This window comes from Gopherus flavomarginatus, chromosome 8 (assembly GCF_025201925.1).
Source record: "Gopherus flavomarginatus isolate rGopFla2 chromosome 8, rGopFla2.mat.asm, whole genome shotgun sequence".
Classification (NCBI taxonomy): Eukaryota; Metazoa; Chordata; order Testudines; family Testudinidae; genus Gopherus; species Gopherus flavomarginatus.
This window is the reverse complement of record NC_066624.1, coordinates 78,056,464-78,072,815: the sequence shown is the minus strand read 5'-3', so window position 1 is coordinate 78,072,815 and position 16,352 is coordinate 78,056,464. Positions and strand designations below refer to the sequence as shown.

The 16,352-nt window shown below is 40.3% G+C and overlaps 1 protein-coding gene across 9 annotated transcripts in view; it reads left to right on the top strand.

The window, feature by feature from the left end:
• The window catches only part of DOCK10 (dedicator of cytokinesis 10), a 240,443-nt gene that overhangs the window by 102,134 nt on the left and 121,957 nt on the right, over positions 1-16,352 (top strand). For all 9 annotated transcript variants that reach the window (XM_050963968.1, XM_050963963.1, XM_050963971.1 and 6 more), the window contains exons 4-7: positions 6,756-6,838; positions 13,844-13,916; positions 14,223-14,351; positions 14,655-14,789. In XM_050963968.1, coding sequence (XP_050819925.1) covers positions 6,756-6,838; positions 13,844-13,916; positions 14,223-14,351; positions 14,655-14,789 — 420 coding nt within the window. The remainder of the gene's footprint in view (positions 1-6,755; positions 6,839-13,843; positions 13,917-14,222; positions 14,352-14,654; positions 14,790-16,352) is intronic.

The window sequence follows — 16,352 nt, the reverse complement described above, 5'->3', positions numbered from 1 at the left end:
AGAATATTATAAATATTCCTTTTATCCTGTCAATATAGGCTTCCCAACTGCAAAAATGGGATACTATTCAGTTGTCCTTTAGTACCCAAGTCATTCACAGTGGAGGATTTCTGTATGCATGATATTGTACCATATCTCCATAGGAATTGTAAATGTTATTGGTTATTAAACCAAGAGCTTTATTAATCTTAACACTAAAGAAGTAACAACTTTACAACTATTCTGTTTATAATTATTGAAAGGGGTTATATATCAGTCAATTACTCAGGCTATTTTGTCCCCTATACACACTGCACGCTCATTTTGTTCTTCTAAATTTCAAATTCAAATTAAAACAGAAACTTAAGATGGTAGGTGTCACCATCTAAAATAAATCAAAGGCTTTATTATCTATCTTGCTGAAGATTTTTTCAGGTTCAAAAGCTGAGTGTTTTCAATGTTTTAAAGAAGTAGTGTATCAGTCCACCACCACCAAATTACTGAGGCTCTCTTACAGCCTACATTTACAGTACTTGGAGAAGTAAACAGTTTATTAAAATGTTGTGAATTAATTGCATATTTTAATCTTTAGGTTTGATAAAATCTCTAGAATTCTCAATCACTAATTTTTATTTTATATATGAGCTGTATAAAATTGGAGAGCTGTAAAACTGAGGCCTCCTGTTGGCTTTTGGCCAATAGAGATGGCATGCTTTTCATATGAGTAGAGGGAGTAACCTCAGAGTTCTGGCTAAATTCCAAACTAGTTAATACTAGTAAATTCTGCTTTCCAAAATCCCTGTGTAGTTTCCCTTAAGTATGATGTTCTTTGCTTCCTGTTTTAAAATTCTTTCTTAGTTTTGCCCTTCACTGTTTTAATAGCTGCTGCTTTCCACCTCAGAGATGGCAGAATTTAAGTGGTGAATGAAGTTACATAATCCTTTATCCATCTAATATGTGTATAAGGTGCTTTAGGATTCAAAAACTGCTATATCATTCCATGTTGTTGTTGTTAATAATAAATGAATGATTATATAAGTTCCTTCCCCAAGCTTGCAGAGATCTTAAAGAGAATGTAAACAGTGAAAAAAAGGGGAACTCTGGCCATTTTCAAGAGGTTTCTAGGTACTCTCTTCAGTTCTGCTTCTTTTATTTCATTTTCAAAATGTTAAATTGCATTGCAGAGCAAACCTGTAACATGGCTACCCTATGAAGTGCCCCTTTCACTGTGGCAGCCATCACACTGTCACCACCAGCACAAACACTGGAAAGCTGCAGGTGCTGAATTTTTGCAGGATGATTTCTCTAGGGGAAAGTCTGGCCAGTGGGGGAAGGTGGGGGGAGGGGGAAGCTTCAAAGCCTGCAGGGCTGACAGCGAGGGAATGGAACAAGAGAGCTGATGCAAATGAGTGCCAACCCTTCCCCATCCCATAATTAATCTCCTCCTCACCCTACTAGGGCTAAACATCCCTCTGGAATGACTCTCCATCAAGGTTAGGAGGCAGCTGTATCTGGCCTGAAGGCCGTAGCTCTTGCTGTGGAAGAGTTCCATCTTTCTGATCAACAGCATCTTGTGTGTTTCCCTCCATAATTCAATAATTTCCCATCAGAGATGTTGATGAAATCAATACAAATATTTTCGTATTATCTGGTGGAAAAATGTTCTGTTGGAAAATGTTCAACCCAATCTGGTTTATAACAGACTGCAATTCTTAACCACAATAGGCTAGCTAGAGATAAGGAGTAGCCGTTGCTCTAAATGTACTTGCCTCTGTGATATCTCTGAATGGTACGTGAATGTGCTTTTTGTTCCTTTTATATTTGTATTAGTCTCTTCTTGAAGAAGCACAAGAAACTTTTATATTTAATAAGTTAAAACATTGTGGCCTACTCTATATATTGTTCATGGCTATTTTTAAACACATTAGTAAAGAGCCTATAATGTTAACAACAAAAGTCCTGTGTTGAATCCCTTTTACATGACTTGTTTGCATCTGTTAAGTATTCTAATCAGTAATGAAAGTAGGGCAGGAAAAATTAGTCCTTTCTTTAAAGGATTCAGTTTCTTTTTGTGTCACCAATAGACAGTGTATGAATTAGCGGGTCTACACTTATTCGATCCAATTCATTGAATGATCTTTTTCACTGGCTCATGTAATATAGTATATACATTGCTCCTATGCAAATATTTACTTACTTTGTCCCAGATGGTCACCAGACTGACTTAACTAAAGCTTAAACCACAGAAATACAATGGTGGGTTTGTTTCTGTCCACCTGGGAATCTGCAGAAAGGGCTCAATTTTGCTGTCATTGGAATTAAATGATAAACTCAACATTAACAAGTCACCAGGACCAGATGGCATTCACCCAAGAGTTCTGAAAGAACTCAGATGTGAAGTTGCGGAACTATTAACTAAGATTTGTAACCTGTCCTTTAAATCGGCTTCGGTACCCAGTGACTGGAAGTTAGCTAATGTAACGCCAATATTTAAAAAGGGCTCTAGAGGTAATCTTGGCAATTACAGACCGGTAAGTCTAACGTCAGTACTGGGCAAATTAGTTGAAACAATAGTTAAAAATAAAATTGTCAGACACAGAGAAAAACATAAACTGTTGAGCAATAGTCAACATGGTTTCTGTAAAGGGAAATCGTGTCTTAGTAATCTATTAGAGTTCTTTGAAGGGGTCAACAAACATGTGGACAAGGGGGATCCAGTGGACATAGTGTACTTAGATTTCCAGAAAGCCTTTGACAAGGTCCCTCTCCAAAGGCTCTTACGTAAATTAAGCTGTCATGGGATAAAAGGGAAGGTCCTTTCATGGATTGAGAACTGGTTAAAAGACAGGGAACAAAGGGTAGGAATTAATGGTAAATTCTCAGAATGGAGAGGGGTAACTAGTGATGTTCCCCAAGGGTCAGTCCTAGGACCAATCCTATTCAATTTATTCATAAATGATCTGGAGAAAGGGGTAAACAGTGAGGTGGCAAAGTTTGCAGATGATACTAAACTACTCAAGATAGTTAAGACCAAAGCAGATTGTGAAGAACTTCAAAAAGATCTCACAAAACTAAGTGATTGGGCAACAAAATGGCAAATGAAATGTAATGTGGATAAATGTAAAGTAATGCACATGGGAAAAAATAACCCCAACTCTACATACAATATGATGGGGGCTAATTTAGCTACAATGAGTCAAGAAAAAGATCTTGGCGTCATCGTGGATAGTTCTCTGAAGATGTCCACGCAGTGTGCAGAGGCGGTCAAAAAAGCAAACAGGATGTTAGGAATCATTAAAAAGGGGATAGAGAATAAGACTGAGAATATATTATTGCCCTTATATAAATCCATGGTACGCCCACATCTTGAATACTGTGTACAGATGTGGTCTCCTCCCCTCAAAAAAGATATTCTAGCACTAGAAAAGATTCAGAAAAAGGCAACTAAAATGATTAGGGATTTGGAGAGGGTCCCATATGAGGAGAGATTAAAGAGGCTAGGACTCTTCAGCTTGGAAAAGAGGAGACTAAGGGGGATATGATAGAGGTCTATAAAATCATGAGTGATGTGGAGAAAGTGGATAAGGAAAAGTTATTTACTTATTCCCATAATACAAGAACTAGAGGTCACCAAATGAAATTAATAGGCAGCAGGTTTAAAACAAATCAAAGGAAGTTCTTCTTCACGCAGCGCACAGTCAACTTGTGGAACTCCTTACCTGAGGAGGTTGTGAAGACTAGGACTATAACAATGTTTAAAAGGGAACTGGATAAATTCATGGTGGCTAAGTCCATAAATGGCTATTAGCCAGGATGGGTAAAGAATGATGTCCCTAGCCTCTGTTCGTCAGAGGATGGAGATGGATGACAGGAGAGAGATCACTTGATCATCGCCTGTTAGATTCACTCTCTCTGGGGCACCTGGCATTGGCCACTGTCGGTAGATAGATACTGGGCTAGATGGACCTTTGGTTTGACCCAGTATGGCCGTTCTTATGTTCTTATGAGTCCATAGTAAAATTCCCATTGATTCATTGTGCCATATTCAGGTTTTGGCTGTGATCCTACAAGGTGCTGAGCATCCTCCATTACCATTAAAGTCAATGATTGCATTAGTCTGTCTATCATTTAAGCCATAATATATGATCCTATCTGCCTGTATGATCTGGTCACATTTTCTCCCACTTTTTCGTGCATCACCATTGAATTCAGCGGGGTGTAAATCAGAACTGAATTTTACCCTGTGCATTCAGAATGAATCTATTACTATAGTGATTTGGATGTCATATATGTTAATATATTTCATTCAGCTTTTATGTGGGAGGGGACAGCTTATGAATTTGCAGCTGTTTCCTTGTAATTTTGTTTCATATACTGTAAAATCAAAAAAATTGGGAAAAAAAAGAAATTTAAAATGATCCTTTCCCTGCTTGTGGGGTTTTTTTGTTTTTTTTTTTTGTTTTTGTTTTTTATTTGTGGTCACATCTGCTAAGAAGTTTTATTATTGACTTCAGTGGGAGTAGTTTAGGCCAATGCTGAGCCCTTTTGAAAATACCAACCACATTTTAGAATATCATCAGACCTCACTCCAGAAGGGTGATATTATTTTCTATATTAATGGCTTCCCTCCCTGTCCATGAGTACAGAAGGCTCTACACTTAGTGACACCACTGTAAAGTGAGGACTGGCTGTGAAGAGGTCCTGGCGGGAACTTTCCTTGGAGTGGGGTTTAGTCTCACTGATCTGTTTTGTCCTTCTGTCTTTTTATTATCCATTTTCTCCTAATTTCATTCTGTCAAGCTTTTACTCCCTGCATTCTCTGTTCCCCTGCCCCTTTGCTCTCTCTCTTATTCAGTTCTCTCTCTCATCTCCATCCCTCTGTTTTCCATGAGACCATTCTCCTCCCTCTCCTCACTCTGAAATGTCCCTCCACTTCATACTGTCTCCTTCCTGTGGTTCCCTTTCATCTCTATGCCCTGCCACTGATATGTCTCCTTCCCTCCCTCTTTCTCTTCTCCCTATGTTTTCTCTTGTCCCACCCAAGGGGGCTGCTGCTGCTGTTGAAGGAGTGTGCATGGAGGGCAAGGTCTAATTCCCATTATGTCAGCTGCCTGTATTAAGCGATCTCCAGTGTGCTGCCACTCCTTCAGTCACAGAGTCTAGTGATGCAGATGGCAGCCCTGTTGTTTGTCTTTAAGTACGCGGAGGGCACTCAGATACTATGATGGGAGTCATAACCTATCAGTATCTGGATAGCTTAGGTATCCCCACTATAAATAGATCCCGTTCTTCTTGCCCCCAAACAAGAGGACTGTTGGTGCTGGGCTTTATGGCCTGTGGAACCAAAGGGCAACTCTAGGTGGCTGACCCTGCAAACACTTCTGCTTAACTTTATGCATGTGAGTAGTCCCGTTGAGCTTGACAGATAGATCGGAATAAGGAGACCAGGACGATGACCAGATAAACAGACATAATTAGAAAGTTCAGTGGGTAAGTTAAACGTGTGCCGAAGTGCTTTGCAGGATCAGGGTCTTAGTTATTAATACAGCCAAAATCTTTTTTTCTGTGATTAAAAACCATAAATGCCATAACTATTTTATCTGCAGATGCTCGCAACTGTAGAAGAGGAAGAATGGTCTTGTGGTCAAGGAACCAGTAGCATGGGTCCGTTAACATACTATTTAACTCTAATAAATTGGCTAAGGTACCAAGCTTGCTCATGATGACAGAATAATGGGGTAATTTTTTTTAACATAGTATACAATTGCTAATCCCTACAGTGTGCTTTAGAACCACAATTTCCAGAAGTCTATGATATAATCTGCTCCATTCTCCTTGTTGCAACTTTATAGGCTACCAATAAACATACATATTTCTTGCTCCTCTCCACCAATATTTTCTTGCCTTGGCAATTTGAATCTTTGTTAAAATGAGTAACATGATAGTAGGTTGTAAATTAAACATGACTCAACAATGTTATATTGTTGCAGCTAACGACATCATGCCGTACTTACCACATTAATAATTTTCTATAAAAATGAGCGCTACGGTAATTCTGTTCTACTTGACACAGAATAGACCTCTAATACAACTTGCATTCAGCTTTGGGCACCACATTTCAAAAGAGACATGAATATATTAAAGAGAGTTCAGAAGAGAGCCACAAAACTGACAAAAGTTTTTAAAAAATAAGAACTATGAGGTGAAGTGAAGAGAACTGGAGAAATTCAGTATGAAAAAAATATATCTCGAGTGAGAACCAACTGTCCAGAAATACATTATGGGATGTTATAAAGAGGATAAGGATCAGTCCTTGAGGACAGAACAAGAAGTAATGGGCCTAAGCTGTAGCAGGGAGAATTTAAGTTAGGTAGTAGGTTAAGTCTAGTTACTGTGGAAGTTAGGTAATGAAGCATGGTGCAAAGGGAAGATACAATTTATGTCAGTGGAGATATTCAGGGACACAGAAATACCAATCTATCAAGGTGATACAGTAATAATTTTAATAAATCCTTCCATGATGCTGGAGGATGAAGTCAGTAATCTACTTTAGGTTGCTTCCGTGCATGAGTCAATTAAAAAACATCACCTTTGATTTAAATGGGAAATAGTGCTTTAAAACTCTAAGAAATATTACATTGATTTTCCTTTAAGAACAGCAGTACCAAGCTATTAAACAAGAGAATATGTGCTTCTGCTGGCGTTGTTTCTTTGTTCTGGGCCCTTTCCTGAGTGTGAATAAATTGAAATAATCTATTTCTTTTCTTTCTTTCAAGGCTTGTAAATATTACAATTCTCAGTGGCATGTTGTGAACTACAAATATGAAAAGTATTCAGGGGATTTTCGACATTTACCACAGTAAGTACTTCACTAGTTCTCCATTTTCTTTTCCCAGTTTGATACTGTTTCACTGAGTCATGTCAGTATTTCCACTTTCCCCCATCCTGTACCTGCTCCCTATTTGTTTTGCCATAAACATACTGGGCCACATTTAAAAAAAAAAAGAAAAAAGGGAAAAAAAAAGGCAGACAAAGATCCATGAGCAAACACCTTCACCTTATATCTACTAAACACTTTTAATGTACATTCAAATCAAATGACTACTCTTATATTAATATTTGTATAAGCAAAATACTTAGTACAGACAAATGTGGCTTTTTACTGTTTAAAAAAAACATAAATGTCATAACTATTTTACCTGGGCCTAATTCTCCTGTCAGTTACAGTGGTGTAAAACTGAAGTTACTTCATTGACTATTTAGTTACTCTGGATTTACACCGCAGTAAATGAGCTCAAAATCTGGCCCAATATATGTAATGTAAGAATGTGTGTGCGCACACACAAACACTTTTCATGCTTCCAGTGGTCGGTCTACTTTTTCAGTATTTGGTCATTGTGTGAATAATGAACTTTTCCATGAGTTGTAGGTTACAAAATAAATTCATGGTTTTATTATAACCACTCTCATAAAACAAACTGACATTCTGCAGCCATTGGGCATGATTCTCTTCTCGTTTACACTGATGGAAATCAGGAGTATTTCTGTTGAGGTCAGTGGAGTAAGAACCATGTAAAAGTGATGAAAAATGAGAGGACAATCATGCTCCTTGACTTCAGGAATAAGAAATGAAAATCTTTGGGCCAAATTCTTTATCTTCTAGGTATATTACATGTGCAGTTGTTCTCAATACCATGTTTTCCCAACAAGCAGCTTATGCTTTAAATTAGGGGTCATTATAGTGAGCAACAAATTAAATTACAGAATACTGATATGAACGACATGAACTCCATCTTTCACTGAATTTGAGGCATTAAAATTGTGATACTGCATTCTTGTAAAAAAGATTGTAAAAAAAGCAAGAAATAGCAAACAGGAATTGATTCTCTGGATGCTGATTGGATTAAGGATGAGAGGTAGTACAAACTGAATCCATTCTTGTCCATTCTTGTTAAGATTGTCTCTTACAGTCTTCTTCAGATGCTATGCACACAAAGTCATGTACTATAAGCCTTCCTTTGTATCCACAATTCCTCTCTTGTTCATTAGTCTTACTATGAACAGAGTGTATGTTAATCCTAGAATCAAAGTAGAAGAATGACACTAATTAGAGTTCTTGGATGTAGTTGTGTTTAGGTAACTTTTTACTCTGCAGGACAGCTTGTATGATGGCCTGTCTGCTCAGGAGAGGAAATTGAAAATGCAACATTTTGCAGTCCAAGTTTGCAAGTACTGTCCCTCTTACGAAATGTGCAACATGCTGAACTGTTCCTTATATGGAGTTTGCATTATTCTGCATGAAAGTAATTTGTAGTCAGTATGTACATTGTCTTCCATGGAGTTATGTTAGTCTATTGACACTGTTTGCAGCAGTTCTCTATTTTTCACATCCACCTGGGATATTATGGGGTCTTCTTGTCTTGTTTCCATATAGACTCATAGACTTTAGGGTCAGAAGGGACCAATATGATCATCTAGTCTGACCTCCTGCACAAAGCAGGCCACAGAATCCTACCCATCCACTTCTATAACAAACCCCTAACCTATGTCCGAGTTATTGAAGTCTTCAAATTGTGGTTTGAAGACCTCAAGCTGCAGAGAATCCACCAGCAAGTGACCCATGCCCCACGCTGCAGAGGAAGGCGAAAAACCTCCAGGGCCTCTGCCAATCTGCCCCAGAGGAAAATTCCTTCCCGACCCCAAATATGGCGATCAGCTAAACCCTGAGCATGTGGGAAAGACTCACCAGCCAGCACTCAAGAAAGAATTCTCTGCGGTAACTCAGATCCCATCCCATCCAACATCCCATCACAGACCATTGGGCATACTTATCTACTGATAATCAAAGATCAGTTGCCAAAATTAAGCTATCCCATCATACCATCCCTTCCATAAACTTATCAAGCTTAATCTTAAAGCCAGATATGTCATTTGCCTCCACTACTCCCCTTGGAAGGCTGTTCCAAAACTTCACTCCTCTAATGGTTAGAAACCTTCGTCTAATTTAAAGTCTAAACTTCCTAGTGTCCAGTTTATACCCATTTGTTCTTGTGTCTATGTTGGTACTAAGCTTAAATAATTCCTCTCCCTCCCTAATATTAATCCCTCTGATATATTTATAAACAGCAAGCATATCCCCCTTCAGCCTTCTTTTGGCTAGGCTAAACAAGCCAAGCTCTTTGAGTCTCCTTTCATAAGGCAGGTTTTCCATTCCTCGGATCATCCTAGCAGCCCGTCTCTGAACCTGTTCCAGTTTAAATTCATCCTTCTTAAACATGGGAGACCAGAACTGCACACAGTATTCCAGTGAGGTCTCACCAGTGCCTTATATAACGGTACTAACATCTCCTTATCTTTGCTGGAAATGCCTCGCCTGATGCATCCTAAAACCGCATTAGCCTTTTTAACGGCCATATCACATTGGCGGCTCATAATCATCCTGTGATCAGCCAATACTCCAAGGTCCTTCTCCTCCTCTGTTGCTTCCAACTGATGTGTCCCCAATGTATATCTAAAATTCTTATTATTAATCCCTAAGTGCATGACCTTGAACTTTTCACTATTAAATTTCATCCTATTACTATTACTCCAGTTTACAAGGTCATCCAAATCTTCCTGTATGATATCCCAGTCCTTCTCTGTGTTAGCAATACCCGCCAGCTTTGTGTCATCCGCAAACTTTATTAGCACATTCCCACTTTTTGTGCCAAGGTCAGTACTAAAAAGGTTAAATAAGATTGGTCCCAAAACTGATCCTTGAGGAACTCCACTAGTAACCTCCTTCCAGCCTGACAGTTCATGCTTCAGTACGACCCATTGGAGTCTCCCCTTTAACCAGTTCCTTATCCACCTTTCAGTTTTCATATTGATCCCCATCTTTTCCAATTTAACTAATAATTCCCCATGTGGAACCGTGTCAAATGCCTTACTGAAATCGAGGTAAATTAGATCTACTGCATTTCCTTTGTCTAAATAATCTGTCACCTTCTCAAAGAAGGAGATCAGGTTGGTTTGGCACGATCTACCTTTAGTAAAACCATGTTGTAACTTGTCCCAATTACCATTGACCTCAATATCCTTAACTACTTTCTCCTTCAAATTTTTTTCCAAGACCTTACATACTACAGATGTCAAACTAACAGGCCTCTAGTTACTCGAATCACTTTTTTTCCCTTTCTTAAAGATAGGAACTATGTTAGCAATTCTCCAGTCGAACGGTACAACCCCTGAGTTTACCGATTCATTAAAAATTCTTGCTAATGGGCTTGCAATTTCATGCGCCAGTTCCTTTAATATTCTTGGATGAAGATTATCTGGACCGTCCGATTTTGTCCCATTAAGCTGTTCAAGTTTGGCTTCTACCTCAGATGTGGTAATATCCACTTCCATATCCTCATTCCCTTTTGTCATCCTTCCATTATCCCTAAGCTCCTCATTAGCCTTATTAAAGACTGAGGCAAAGTACTTATTTAGATATTGGGCCATGCGTAGGTTATCCTTAACCTCCATTCCATCCTCGGTGTTTAGCGGTCCCACTTCTTCTTTCTTTGTTTTCTTCTTATTTATATGGCTATAGAACCTTTTACTATTGGTTTTAATTTCCTTTGCAAGGTCCAACTCTACATGGCTTTTAGCCTTTCTCACTTTATCCCTACATGTTCTGACCTCACTAAGGTAGCTTTCCTTGCTAATCCCACCCTTCTTCCACTCCTTGTAGGCTTTCTGCTTTTTCTTAATCACTGAGATGCTTGCTCATCCAGCTTGGTCTACAACTCTTACCTATGGTTTTTTTCCCCTTTCTTGGGATGCAGGCTTCTGATAGTTTCTGCAGTTGCGACTTAAAGTAATTCCTGGCCTCCTCCGCATTTAGATCCACAAGTTCTTCAGTCCAATCCACCTCCCTAACTAATTTCCTTAATTCTTTAAAGTTAGCCCTTGAGAAGTCAAATAATGGGTTATTGTCAAAATGAGAACATTTTGCTTATATTATGGAGTATAATGACTGAGAGAGAGTTCAGTGTAAAGTCTTTTGAATCTCTAAAGAAAATTTACATCAGCTCTGTCCAAACATTACCTGACTGATAGCTCCACTGGCATTTAGACTAGAGAATTAACCTAATTTGCACCGAATGAGGCCAATTGCAGACACATTCTTTTTTTTTTTCCTGTTTTCTTTCTTTCTTTTTTTAGTGCAGAGGTACAAACCACAAAACATCTTGCCAAACATTGCCCCATCCAACCCCCTCCCTCCTTCCTGACTGCCCCCTGGGACCGCTGCCCCCATTCAACCAGCCCTTGTCCCTGTCCCCTGACCGCCCCAGAACCCCCACGCCTGACTGCCCCCTGTTGCCCCATCCAACCCCTCCTCTCCTTTCTAACTGACCCCCTCGCAGGATCCCTGGCCTCTGACCACCCCACACCCTGACCACCACCCCAAACTCCCCTGCCCTCTATCCAACCCCCCGATCCCTGTCCCCTTACCACGCTGCCCGGAGCACCAGTGGCTGGCGGTGCTACAGCTGCGCCGCCCAGAGCACCGAGACAGGCAGCAGTGCCGCCTGGCTGGAGCCAGCCATGCCACCACACAGCACCAGGTGCAGCTGTGCTGCCCCGGGAGCTCACAGCCCTGCTGCCTAGATTATTGCGCTGGTGGTGCCGCACACTGAGACTGCAGGGAAGAGGAAACAGCAAGGGAGGGGCAAGGGGTGAGCCTCCCAGGCCAGGAGCTCAGGGGCCGGGCAGGAGAGTCCGCGGGCTGTAGTTTGCCCACCTCTGCCTTAGCCCCTCATTACCCTTATTAAAAATTGAGGCAAAGTATTTGTTTAGGTGTTGGATCATGCCTAGATTATCTTTAATGTCCACCCCGTCCTCAATGTTGAGTGATCCCTCTTTTCCCCTTATTTTCTTGTGTTTGACAGAACCTTTCATTATTGGTTTTAATTTCCTTTGCAAGGTCCAACTCTGCTTAGCTTTTTCCCTACACTTTCTGAGCTCCAAGAGGTAGTTTTCCTTGCTGTTTCAACCCCTCTTCCATTCCTTTTAGGCCTTCTGCTTTCTCTTAATCCCCTGTTTGAGATACTTGCTCATCCAGGTTGGTTTGCAACTCTTCTCTACAATTTTTTTCCCCTTGCTTTGGACACAGGCTTCGGATAGTTTCTGCAACTTTGACTTTTAGTAATTCCAAGCCACCTCCACATTCAGATCCTTTAGTTCTTCAGTCCCGTCCACTTTCCTAACTAATTCCCTTAATTTTTTTAAGTTTTCCTTTTTGAAATCAAGGACCTTGCTTTTTGTTATTGTTTATCCTTTCATTAAATTTAAACTGAATTAGCTCATGATCACTCGAATCAAAGTTGTCCCCTACAACCAGTTCTTCAATGAGGTCCTCACTTCCATCAGGGCAGTTTATGTCATTTCACACACTCATACATGATATAGATTGCATAGGGAAGCACTTTTCAACAGGCTGAAAACTTCCCTGTTCTGAAAATAGCACTTTCTACTGGGAAGTGGTTGCAGTTTGGTGACACAGTGCCTGGAGTAGAAACTTGGGGCAAATTCATCCCTAGCGAAGTTCCACTGAATTCAGTATGTTACACGGGATTAATTCAGCCCCCTGAGTATGAAATGACATTACGTAAAACACTAATTTTCCTCTGGATGTGTTCCTTCTTTGAGGCTTTTTGCAGACCTTTCCACCAGCTAAACTGTATGATGCTTTGATGTCTATGTCCTCACTACCTCTTTTAGCACAACTGTGCATATTCTGCTCTATTATGCTCTTTATGTTAGTAAGCATGGAGGAAACACGTTACTGACTTTGAGCCTGAGTTGTGGCTCAATAGGAGCATGCTTCGACCCATTAGTAGGGTCTCTTTTTCATTCGCAAAGTAAAAAACTCAAATTCCCAATTGAGTAATTCAGGCTAAACTACTTGAAGTTCTGCATCTTTATATGGCTGTTTAGGTGGAGTATATGGTCAACTTCCTGACACGTGATGTTCTCTCTACTGGTCCTAAAGACTTAACAGCATGGCTAAAGAGGTTACACATCAAGATAGGACAAATGACTTCTTCTATGGAGTATAATACCGACAGCATTGATTGGATGGGCATTCAGGAGTGGCCATTGAGGGTCCACCTAGAGGACTTCTGGTTAATGCAGCAGGAATTAATCTACAGTTGCTAGGGCAGTGCACCATGGATCAGCAGGTCCTTTAAAAGTGTTCAGCACATGCTGAGCTTTGCTAGCTGGTGCAGAGTGGAGCAGGGCTCCACCTTCTTTGGGTTAGATGGTACTAGCGTGGCATAGCTCTTGCATCCACTCAGGGCTGGCCTGCTTTGGCAGGAGCATTCATAAGATGTCTAAGCACCTTCCACATTCTAAAGGCAAATACATGAAGCATCATTAAAACTTTGAGTGTGGAGTAGTCATAATATTTGGTGGGAAATGTATTGAGATTGGATATGGTGGGGAAAATATCAAATATTGAACTTTTCAGATGAAAGAAGGATAATTGTTTTCACAAAAATAGTAGTGAAGCAGTTGATCCACTCTTTCCACCAGTTCTAGCTGCGATGCTTCTTTTTTGAGGGAAGTGATCCAAAATCCTTGATGATTCGGGGTTCTAACTGTGCTTACTGGTCATAAAGCAAAGATCAGAGGGATTTCAACTAGGGATAAAAAGTACTACACTTTCAAAAGATTTTTTTTTTTTTTTTTACAGAAGCTCAGAGCAGTCCAGCATTAGATATATTTGAAGGTACCCTGGAAGGTTAGCATCCTCAAAAGAGCAGTCACATTAAAAAGAATACTCTCTTCCAGTTATGAAGTTGAACATTAATAAGCTTTTTTCCTACCCTAGAAATGAATATAGACCAGAGAAATTGCCTTCACATTCCTTTGAAATTGATCATGAAGATGTTGATAAAGATGAAGTAAGCATATTGATTTTTTTCCCCCCACTGCTGAGTTATTTATTTGTTTAACATCAAATAAGTATTGATAACAGAGTCTCGTTATCTTCTGTGGAATGTTTCATATATCAGCTAACTCGGTATTTAATGAAACAGTTTTGTCTCTTATGTCATCATGTGCCCAGCAGGAGAATTAATAAAGTATTTTTGAAAGGAATGTGAAGATTGTATTGTTAAGAGAGAGCAGATATTCAAATACATCTTTCCCTTTGGTCTTAAACTCATAAAAGCAAGTCAGTGCAACACTAATGATATCTCTCTATACAGGATACCACTTCGCACTCCTCTTCAAAAGGTGGCGGTGGTGGTGGAGGATTTGGAACAGGAATTTTCAAGTCTGGCTGGCTTTATAAAGGGAATTTTAACAGTACTGTAAACAATAGCATTACTGTTCGGGTAAGGGGACATCGTTATTCTTTCTTTGTTCTGTTTGGCTTTAATCCTCCACACTCTCCCCCCACCCCCATTCACCCACCCACCCCCAGGGGTGCTGATGTTTTCAATTATCATTTAGCTGTTTTCATCTCAAATTAGGTTTGCTTAAATTGCATTAAATGATAGTAAAGTGGATGTTACTATTGTCTGCAGAATAGCACAGTTGAAATGCAGTTAGCAATGGTGTATTGTTTAAACCCTTTGAATAAAATATCTATGAAAACAATTTGCAGTACAGCAATTGTGTTTTTGTTTTCACTGTAGTCATTCAAAAAGCGCTACTTCCAGCTGACACAGTTGTCGGATAACTCATACATTATGAATTTTTACAAAGATGAGAAAATATCAAAGGAACCAAAGGGATGTATATTTTTGGATTCCTGTACGGGGGTTGTGCAGGTAAGTCATTTCATTTTATTATTTTGGAATGACATTGTGGTCCCAATTCTCAGCTTACGTAAATGTTTGTAAACTCTATTATGGATCTGGCTTTATATCATTAACTACAAATTTTATTGGAGGGTATTGAATGTTAACCAAAAAAAAAAAGGGCAAATGAGAATGATGCAGGTCTACTATGAGAACATACACCTTTACCCTGATAGAACGCAACCCGATATAACACGAATTCGGATGTAAAGCAACGGGGAGCCCCGGGCCCTTTAAATCACCGCCCAAGCCCCGCTCCCAGAGCTCTGGCAGTGATTTAAGGGGACCGGGGCTCCCCACAGCAGCTGGAGCACCGGGCCCTTTAAATCCCCACCGGGGCTCTGGCAGCCTGGCTCAGGCAGTGATTTAAAGGGCCAGAGGCTCCAGTTGCTGCTGGGAGCCCCAGGCCCTTTAAATTCCCACCCGAGCCCCACTGCCAAAGGTCCGGTGGTGATTGAAAGGAACCGGGGCTCGCTCCAGCTACTAGAGCACAGGGCCATTTCAGTCGCTGCCAGGGAAGGCGGTCCAGTCTAGCACAGCGTACCGGACCAAACTCGATATAATGCGGTCTCATCTATAAGGCGGTGAGATTTTTTGGCTCCCGAGCACTGCGTTATATCGGGGTAGAGGTGTGTATATATAAGTCTGGTACTGGCTCATTTTCATTTGTAACTCTATTGATTCTAGAGAGTTACTCTTGATTTACACCAGTACAGAAGGACAGAAATAAAACCATAATGTTTTGTAAGAAATAGGAGTACTACAAGCCGACATTGATACACATTCATATAAATTAACTAAATGGCTCTGGTCCTGCAGTAGGATCTATGTGGGAAGACAATTACATCTATGCAGAATCCTACTGACTGCAATGAACTCCACACTAGCATGAGGCTTAGCCTGTGTGGATGCCATTGAAGGATCTGGGACTAACATTCTGATAAGTACTGAGATAATGGACGATCTTAAAGAGGGCAGGCATGCTAAAGTCTGCCTTTGTCCTAGACTGATATCTTGGTAAGACATTTGCACTGAAAATCCGTGGTTGTATTTCTGAAGGTTAAGTCTTTAAAATCTACATTGTTGCCAAATACTTGTTCCTGTGTTTCAATCTGATTCTTTTTCTTGACAAGAAGTAGTTTCTGATAAGAAACTGCCCTGATTGATCTAGCACATCATGCTGCCATGTAGAGGGATTTGGGTTTGGCACATATCTCTGGTCCATTGCTCCTGAATCAGGAAAGACTGGGAATGTTTCAAAGGCAGCTTAGCTTCTGGAGTAGAGTGCAGTACAGATTCAGTTTGAAGTTGCTCTGAGACTAACCTTTCCGGCTGACTCACTAAGGTCCTTGACTACCTGTAGCTCTTCGTGGCTGGAAGGATAGGTTGTTTTGACACAGGGCCTTTGAAGTGGGAAAGAATGGCAGAGCGTGGATGGAATTCACCCTGATGACAAATGCCAGCTCAAAGTTCCATACAGCACTTCAGCCCACACAGTTGCACTAGCTGTGCCGATGGCTGTCACTTGTGGGA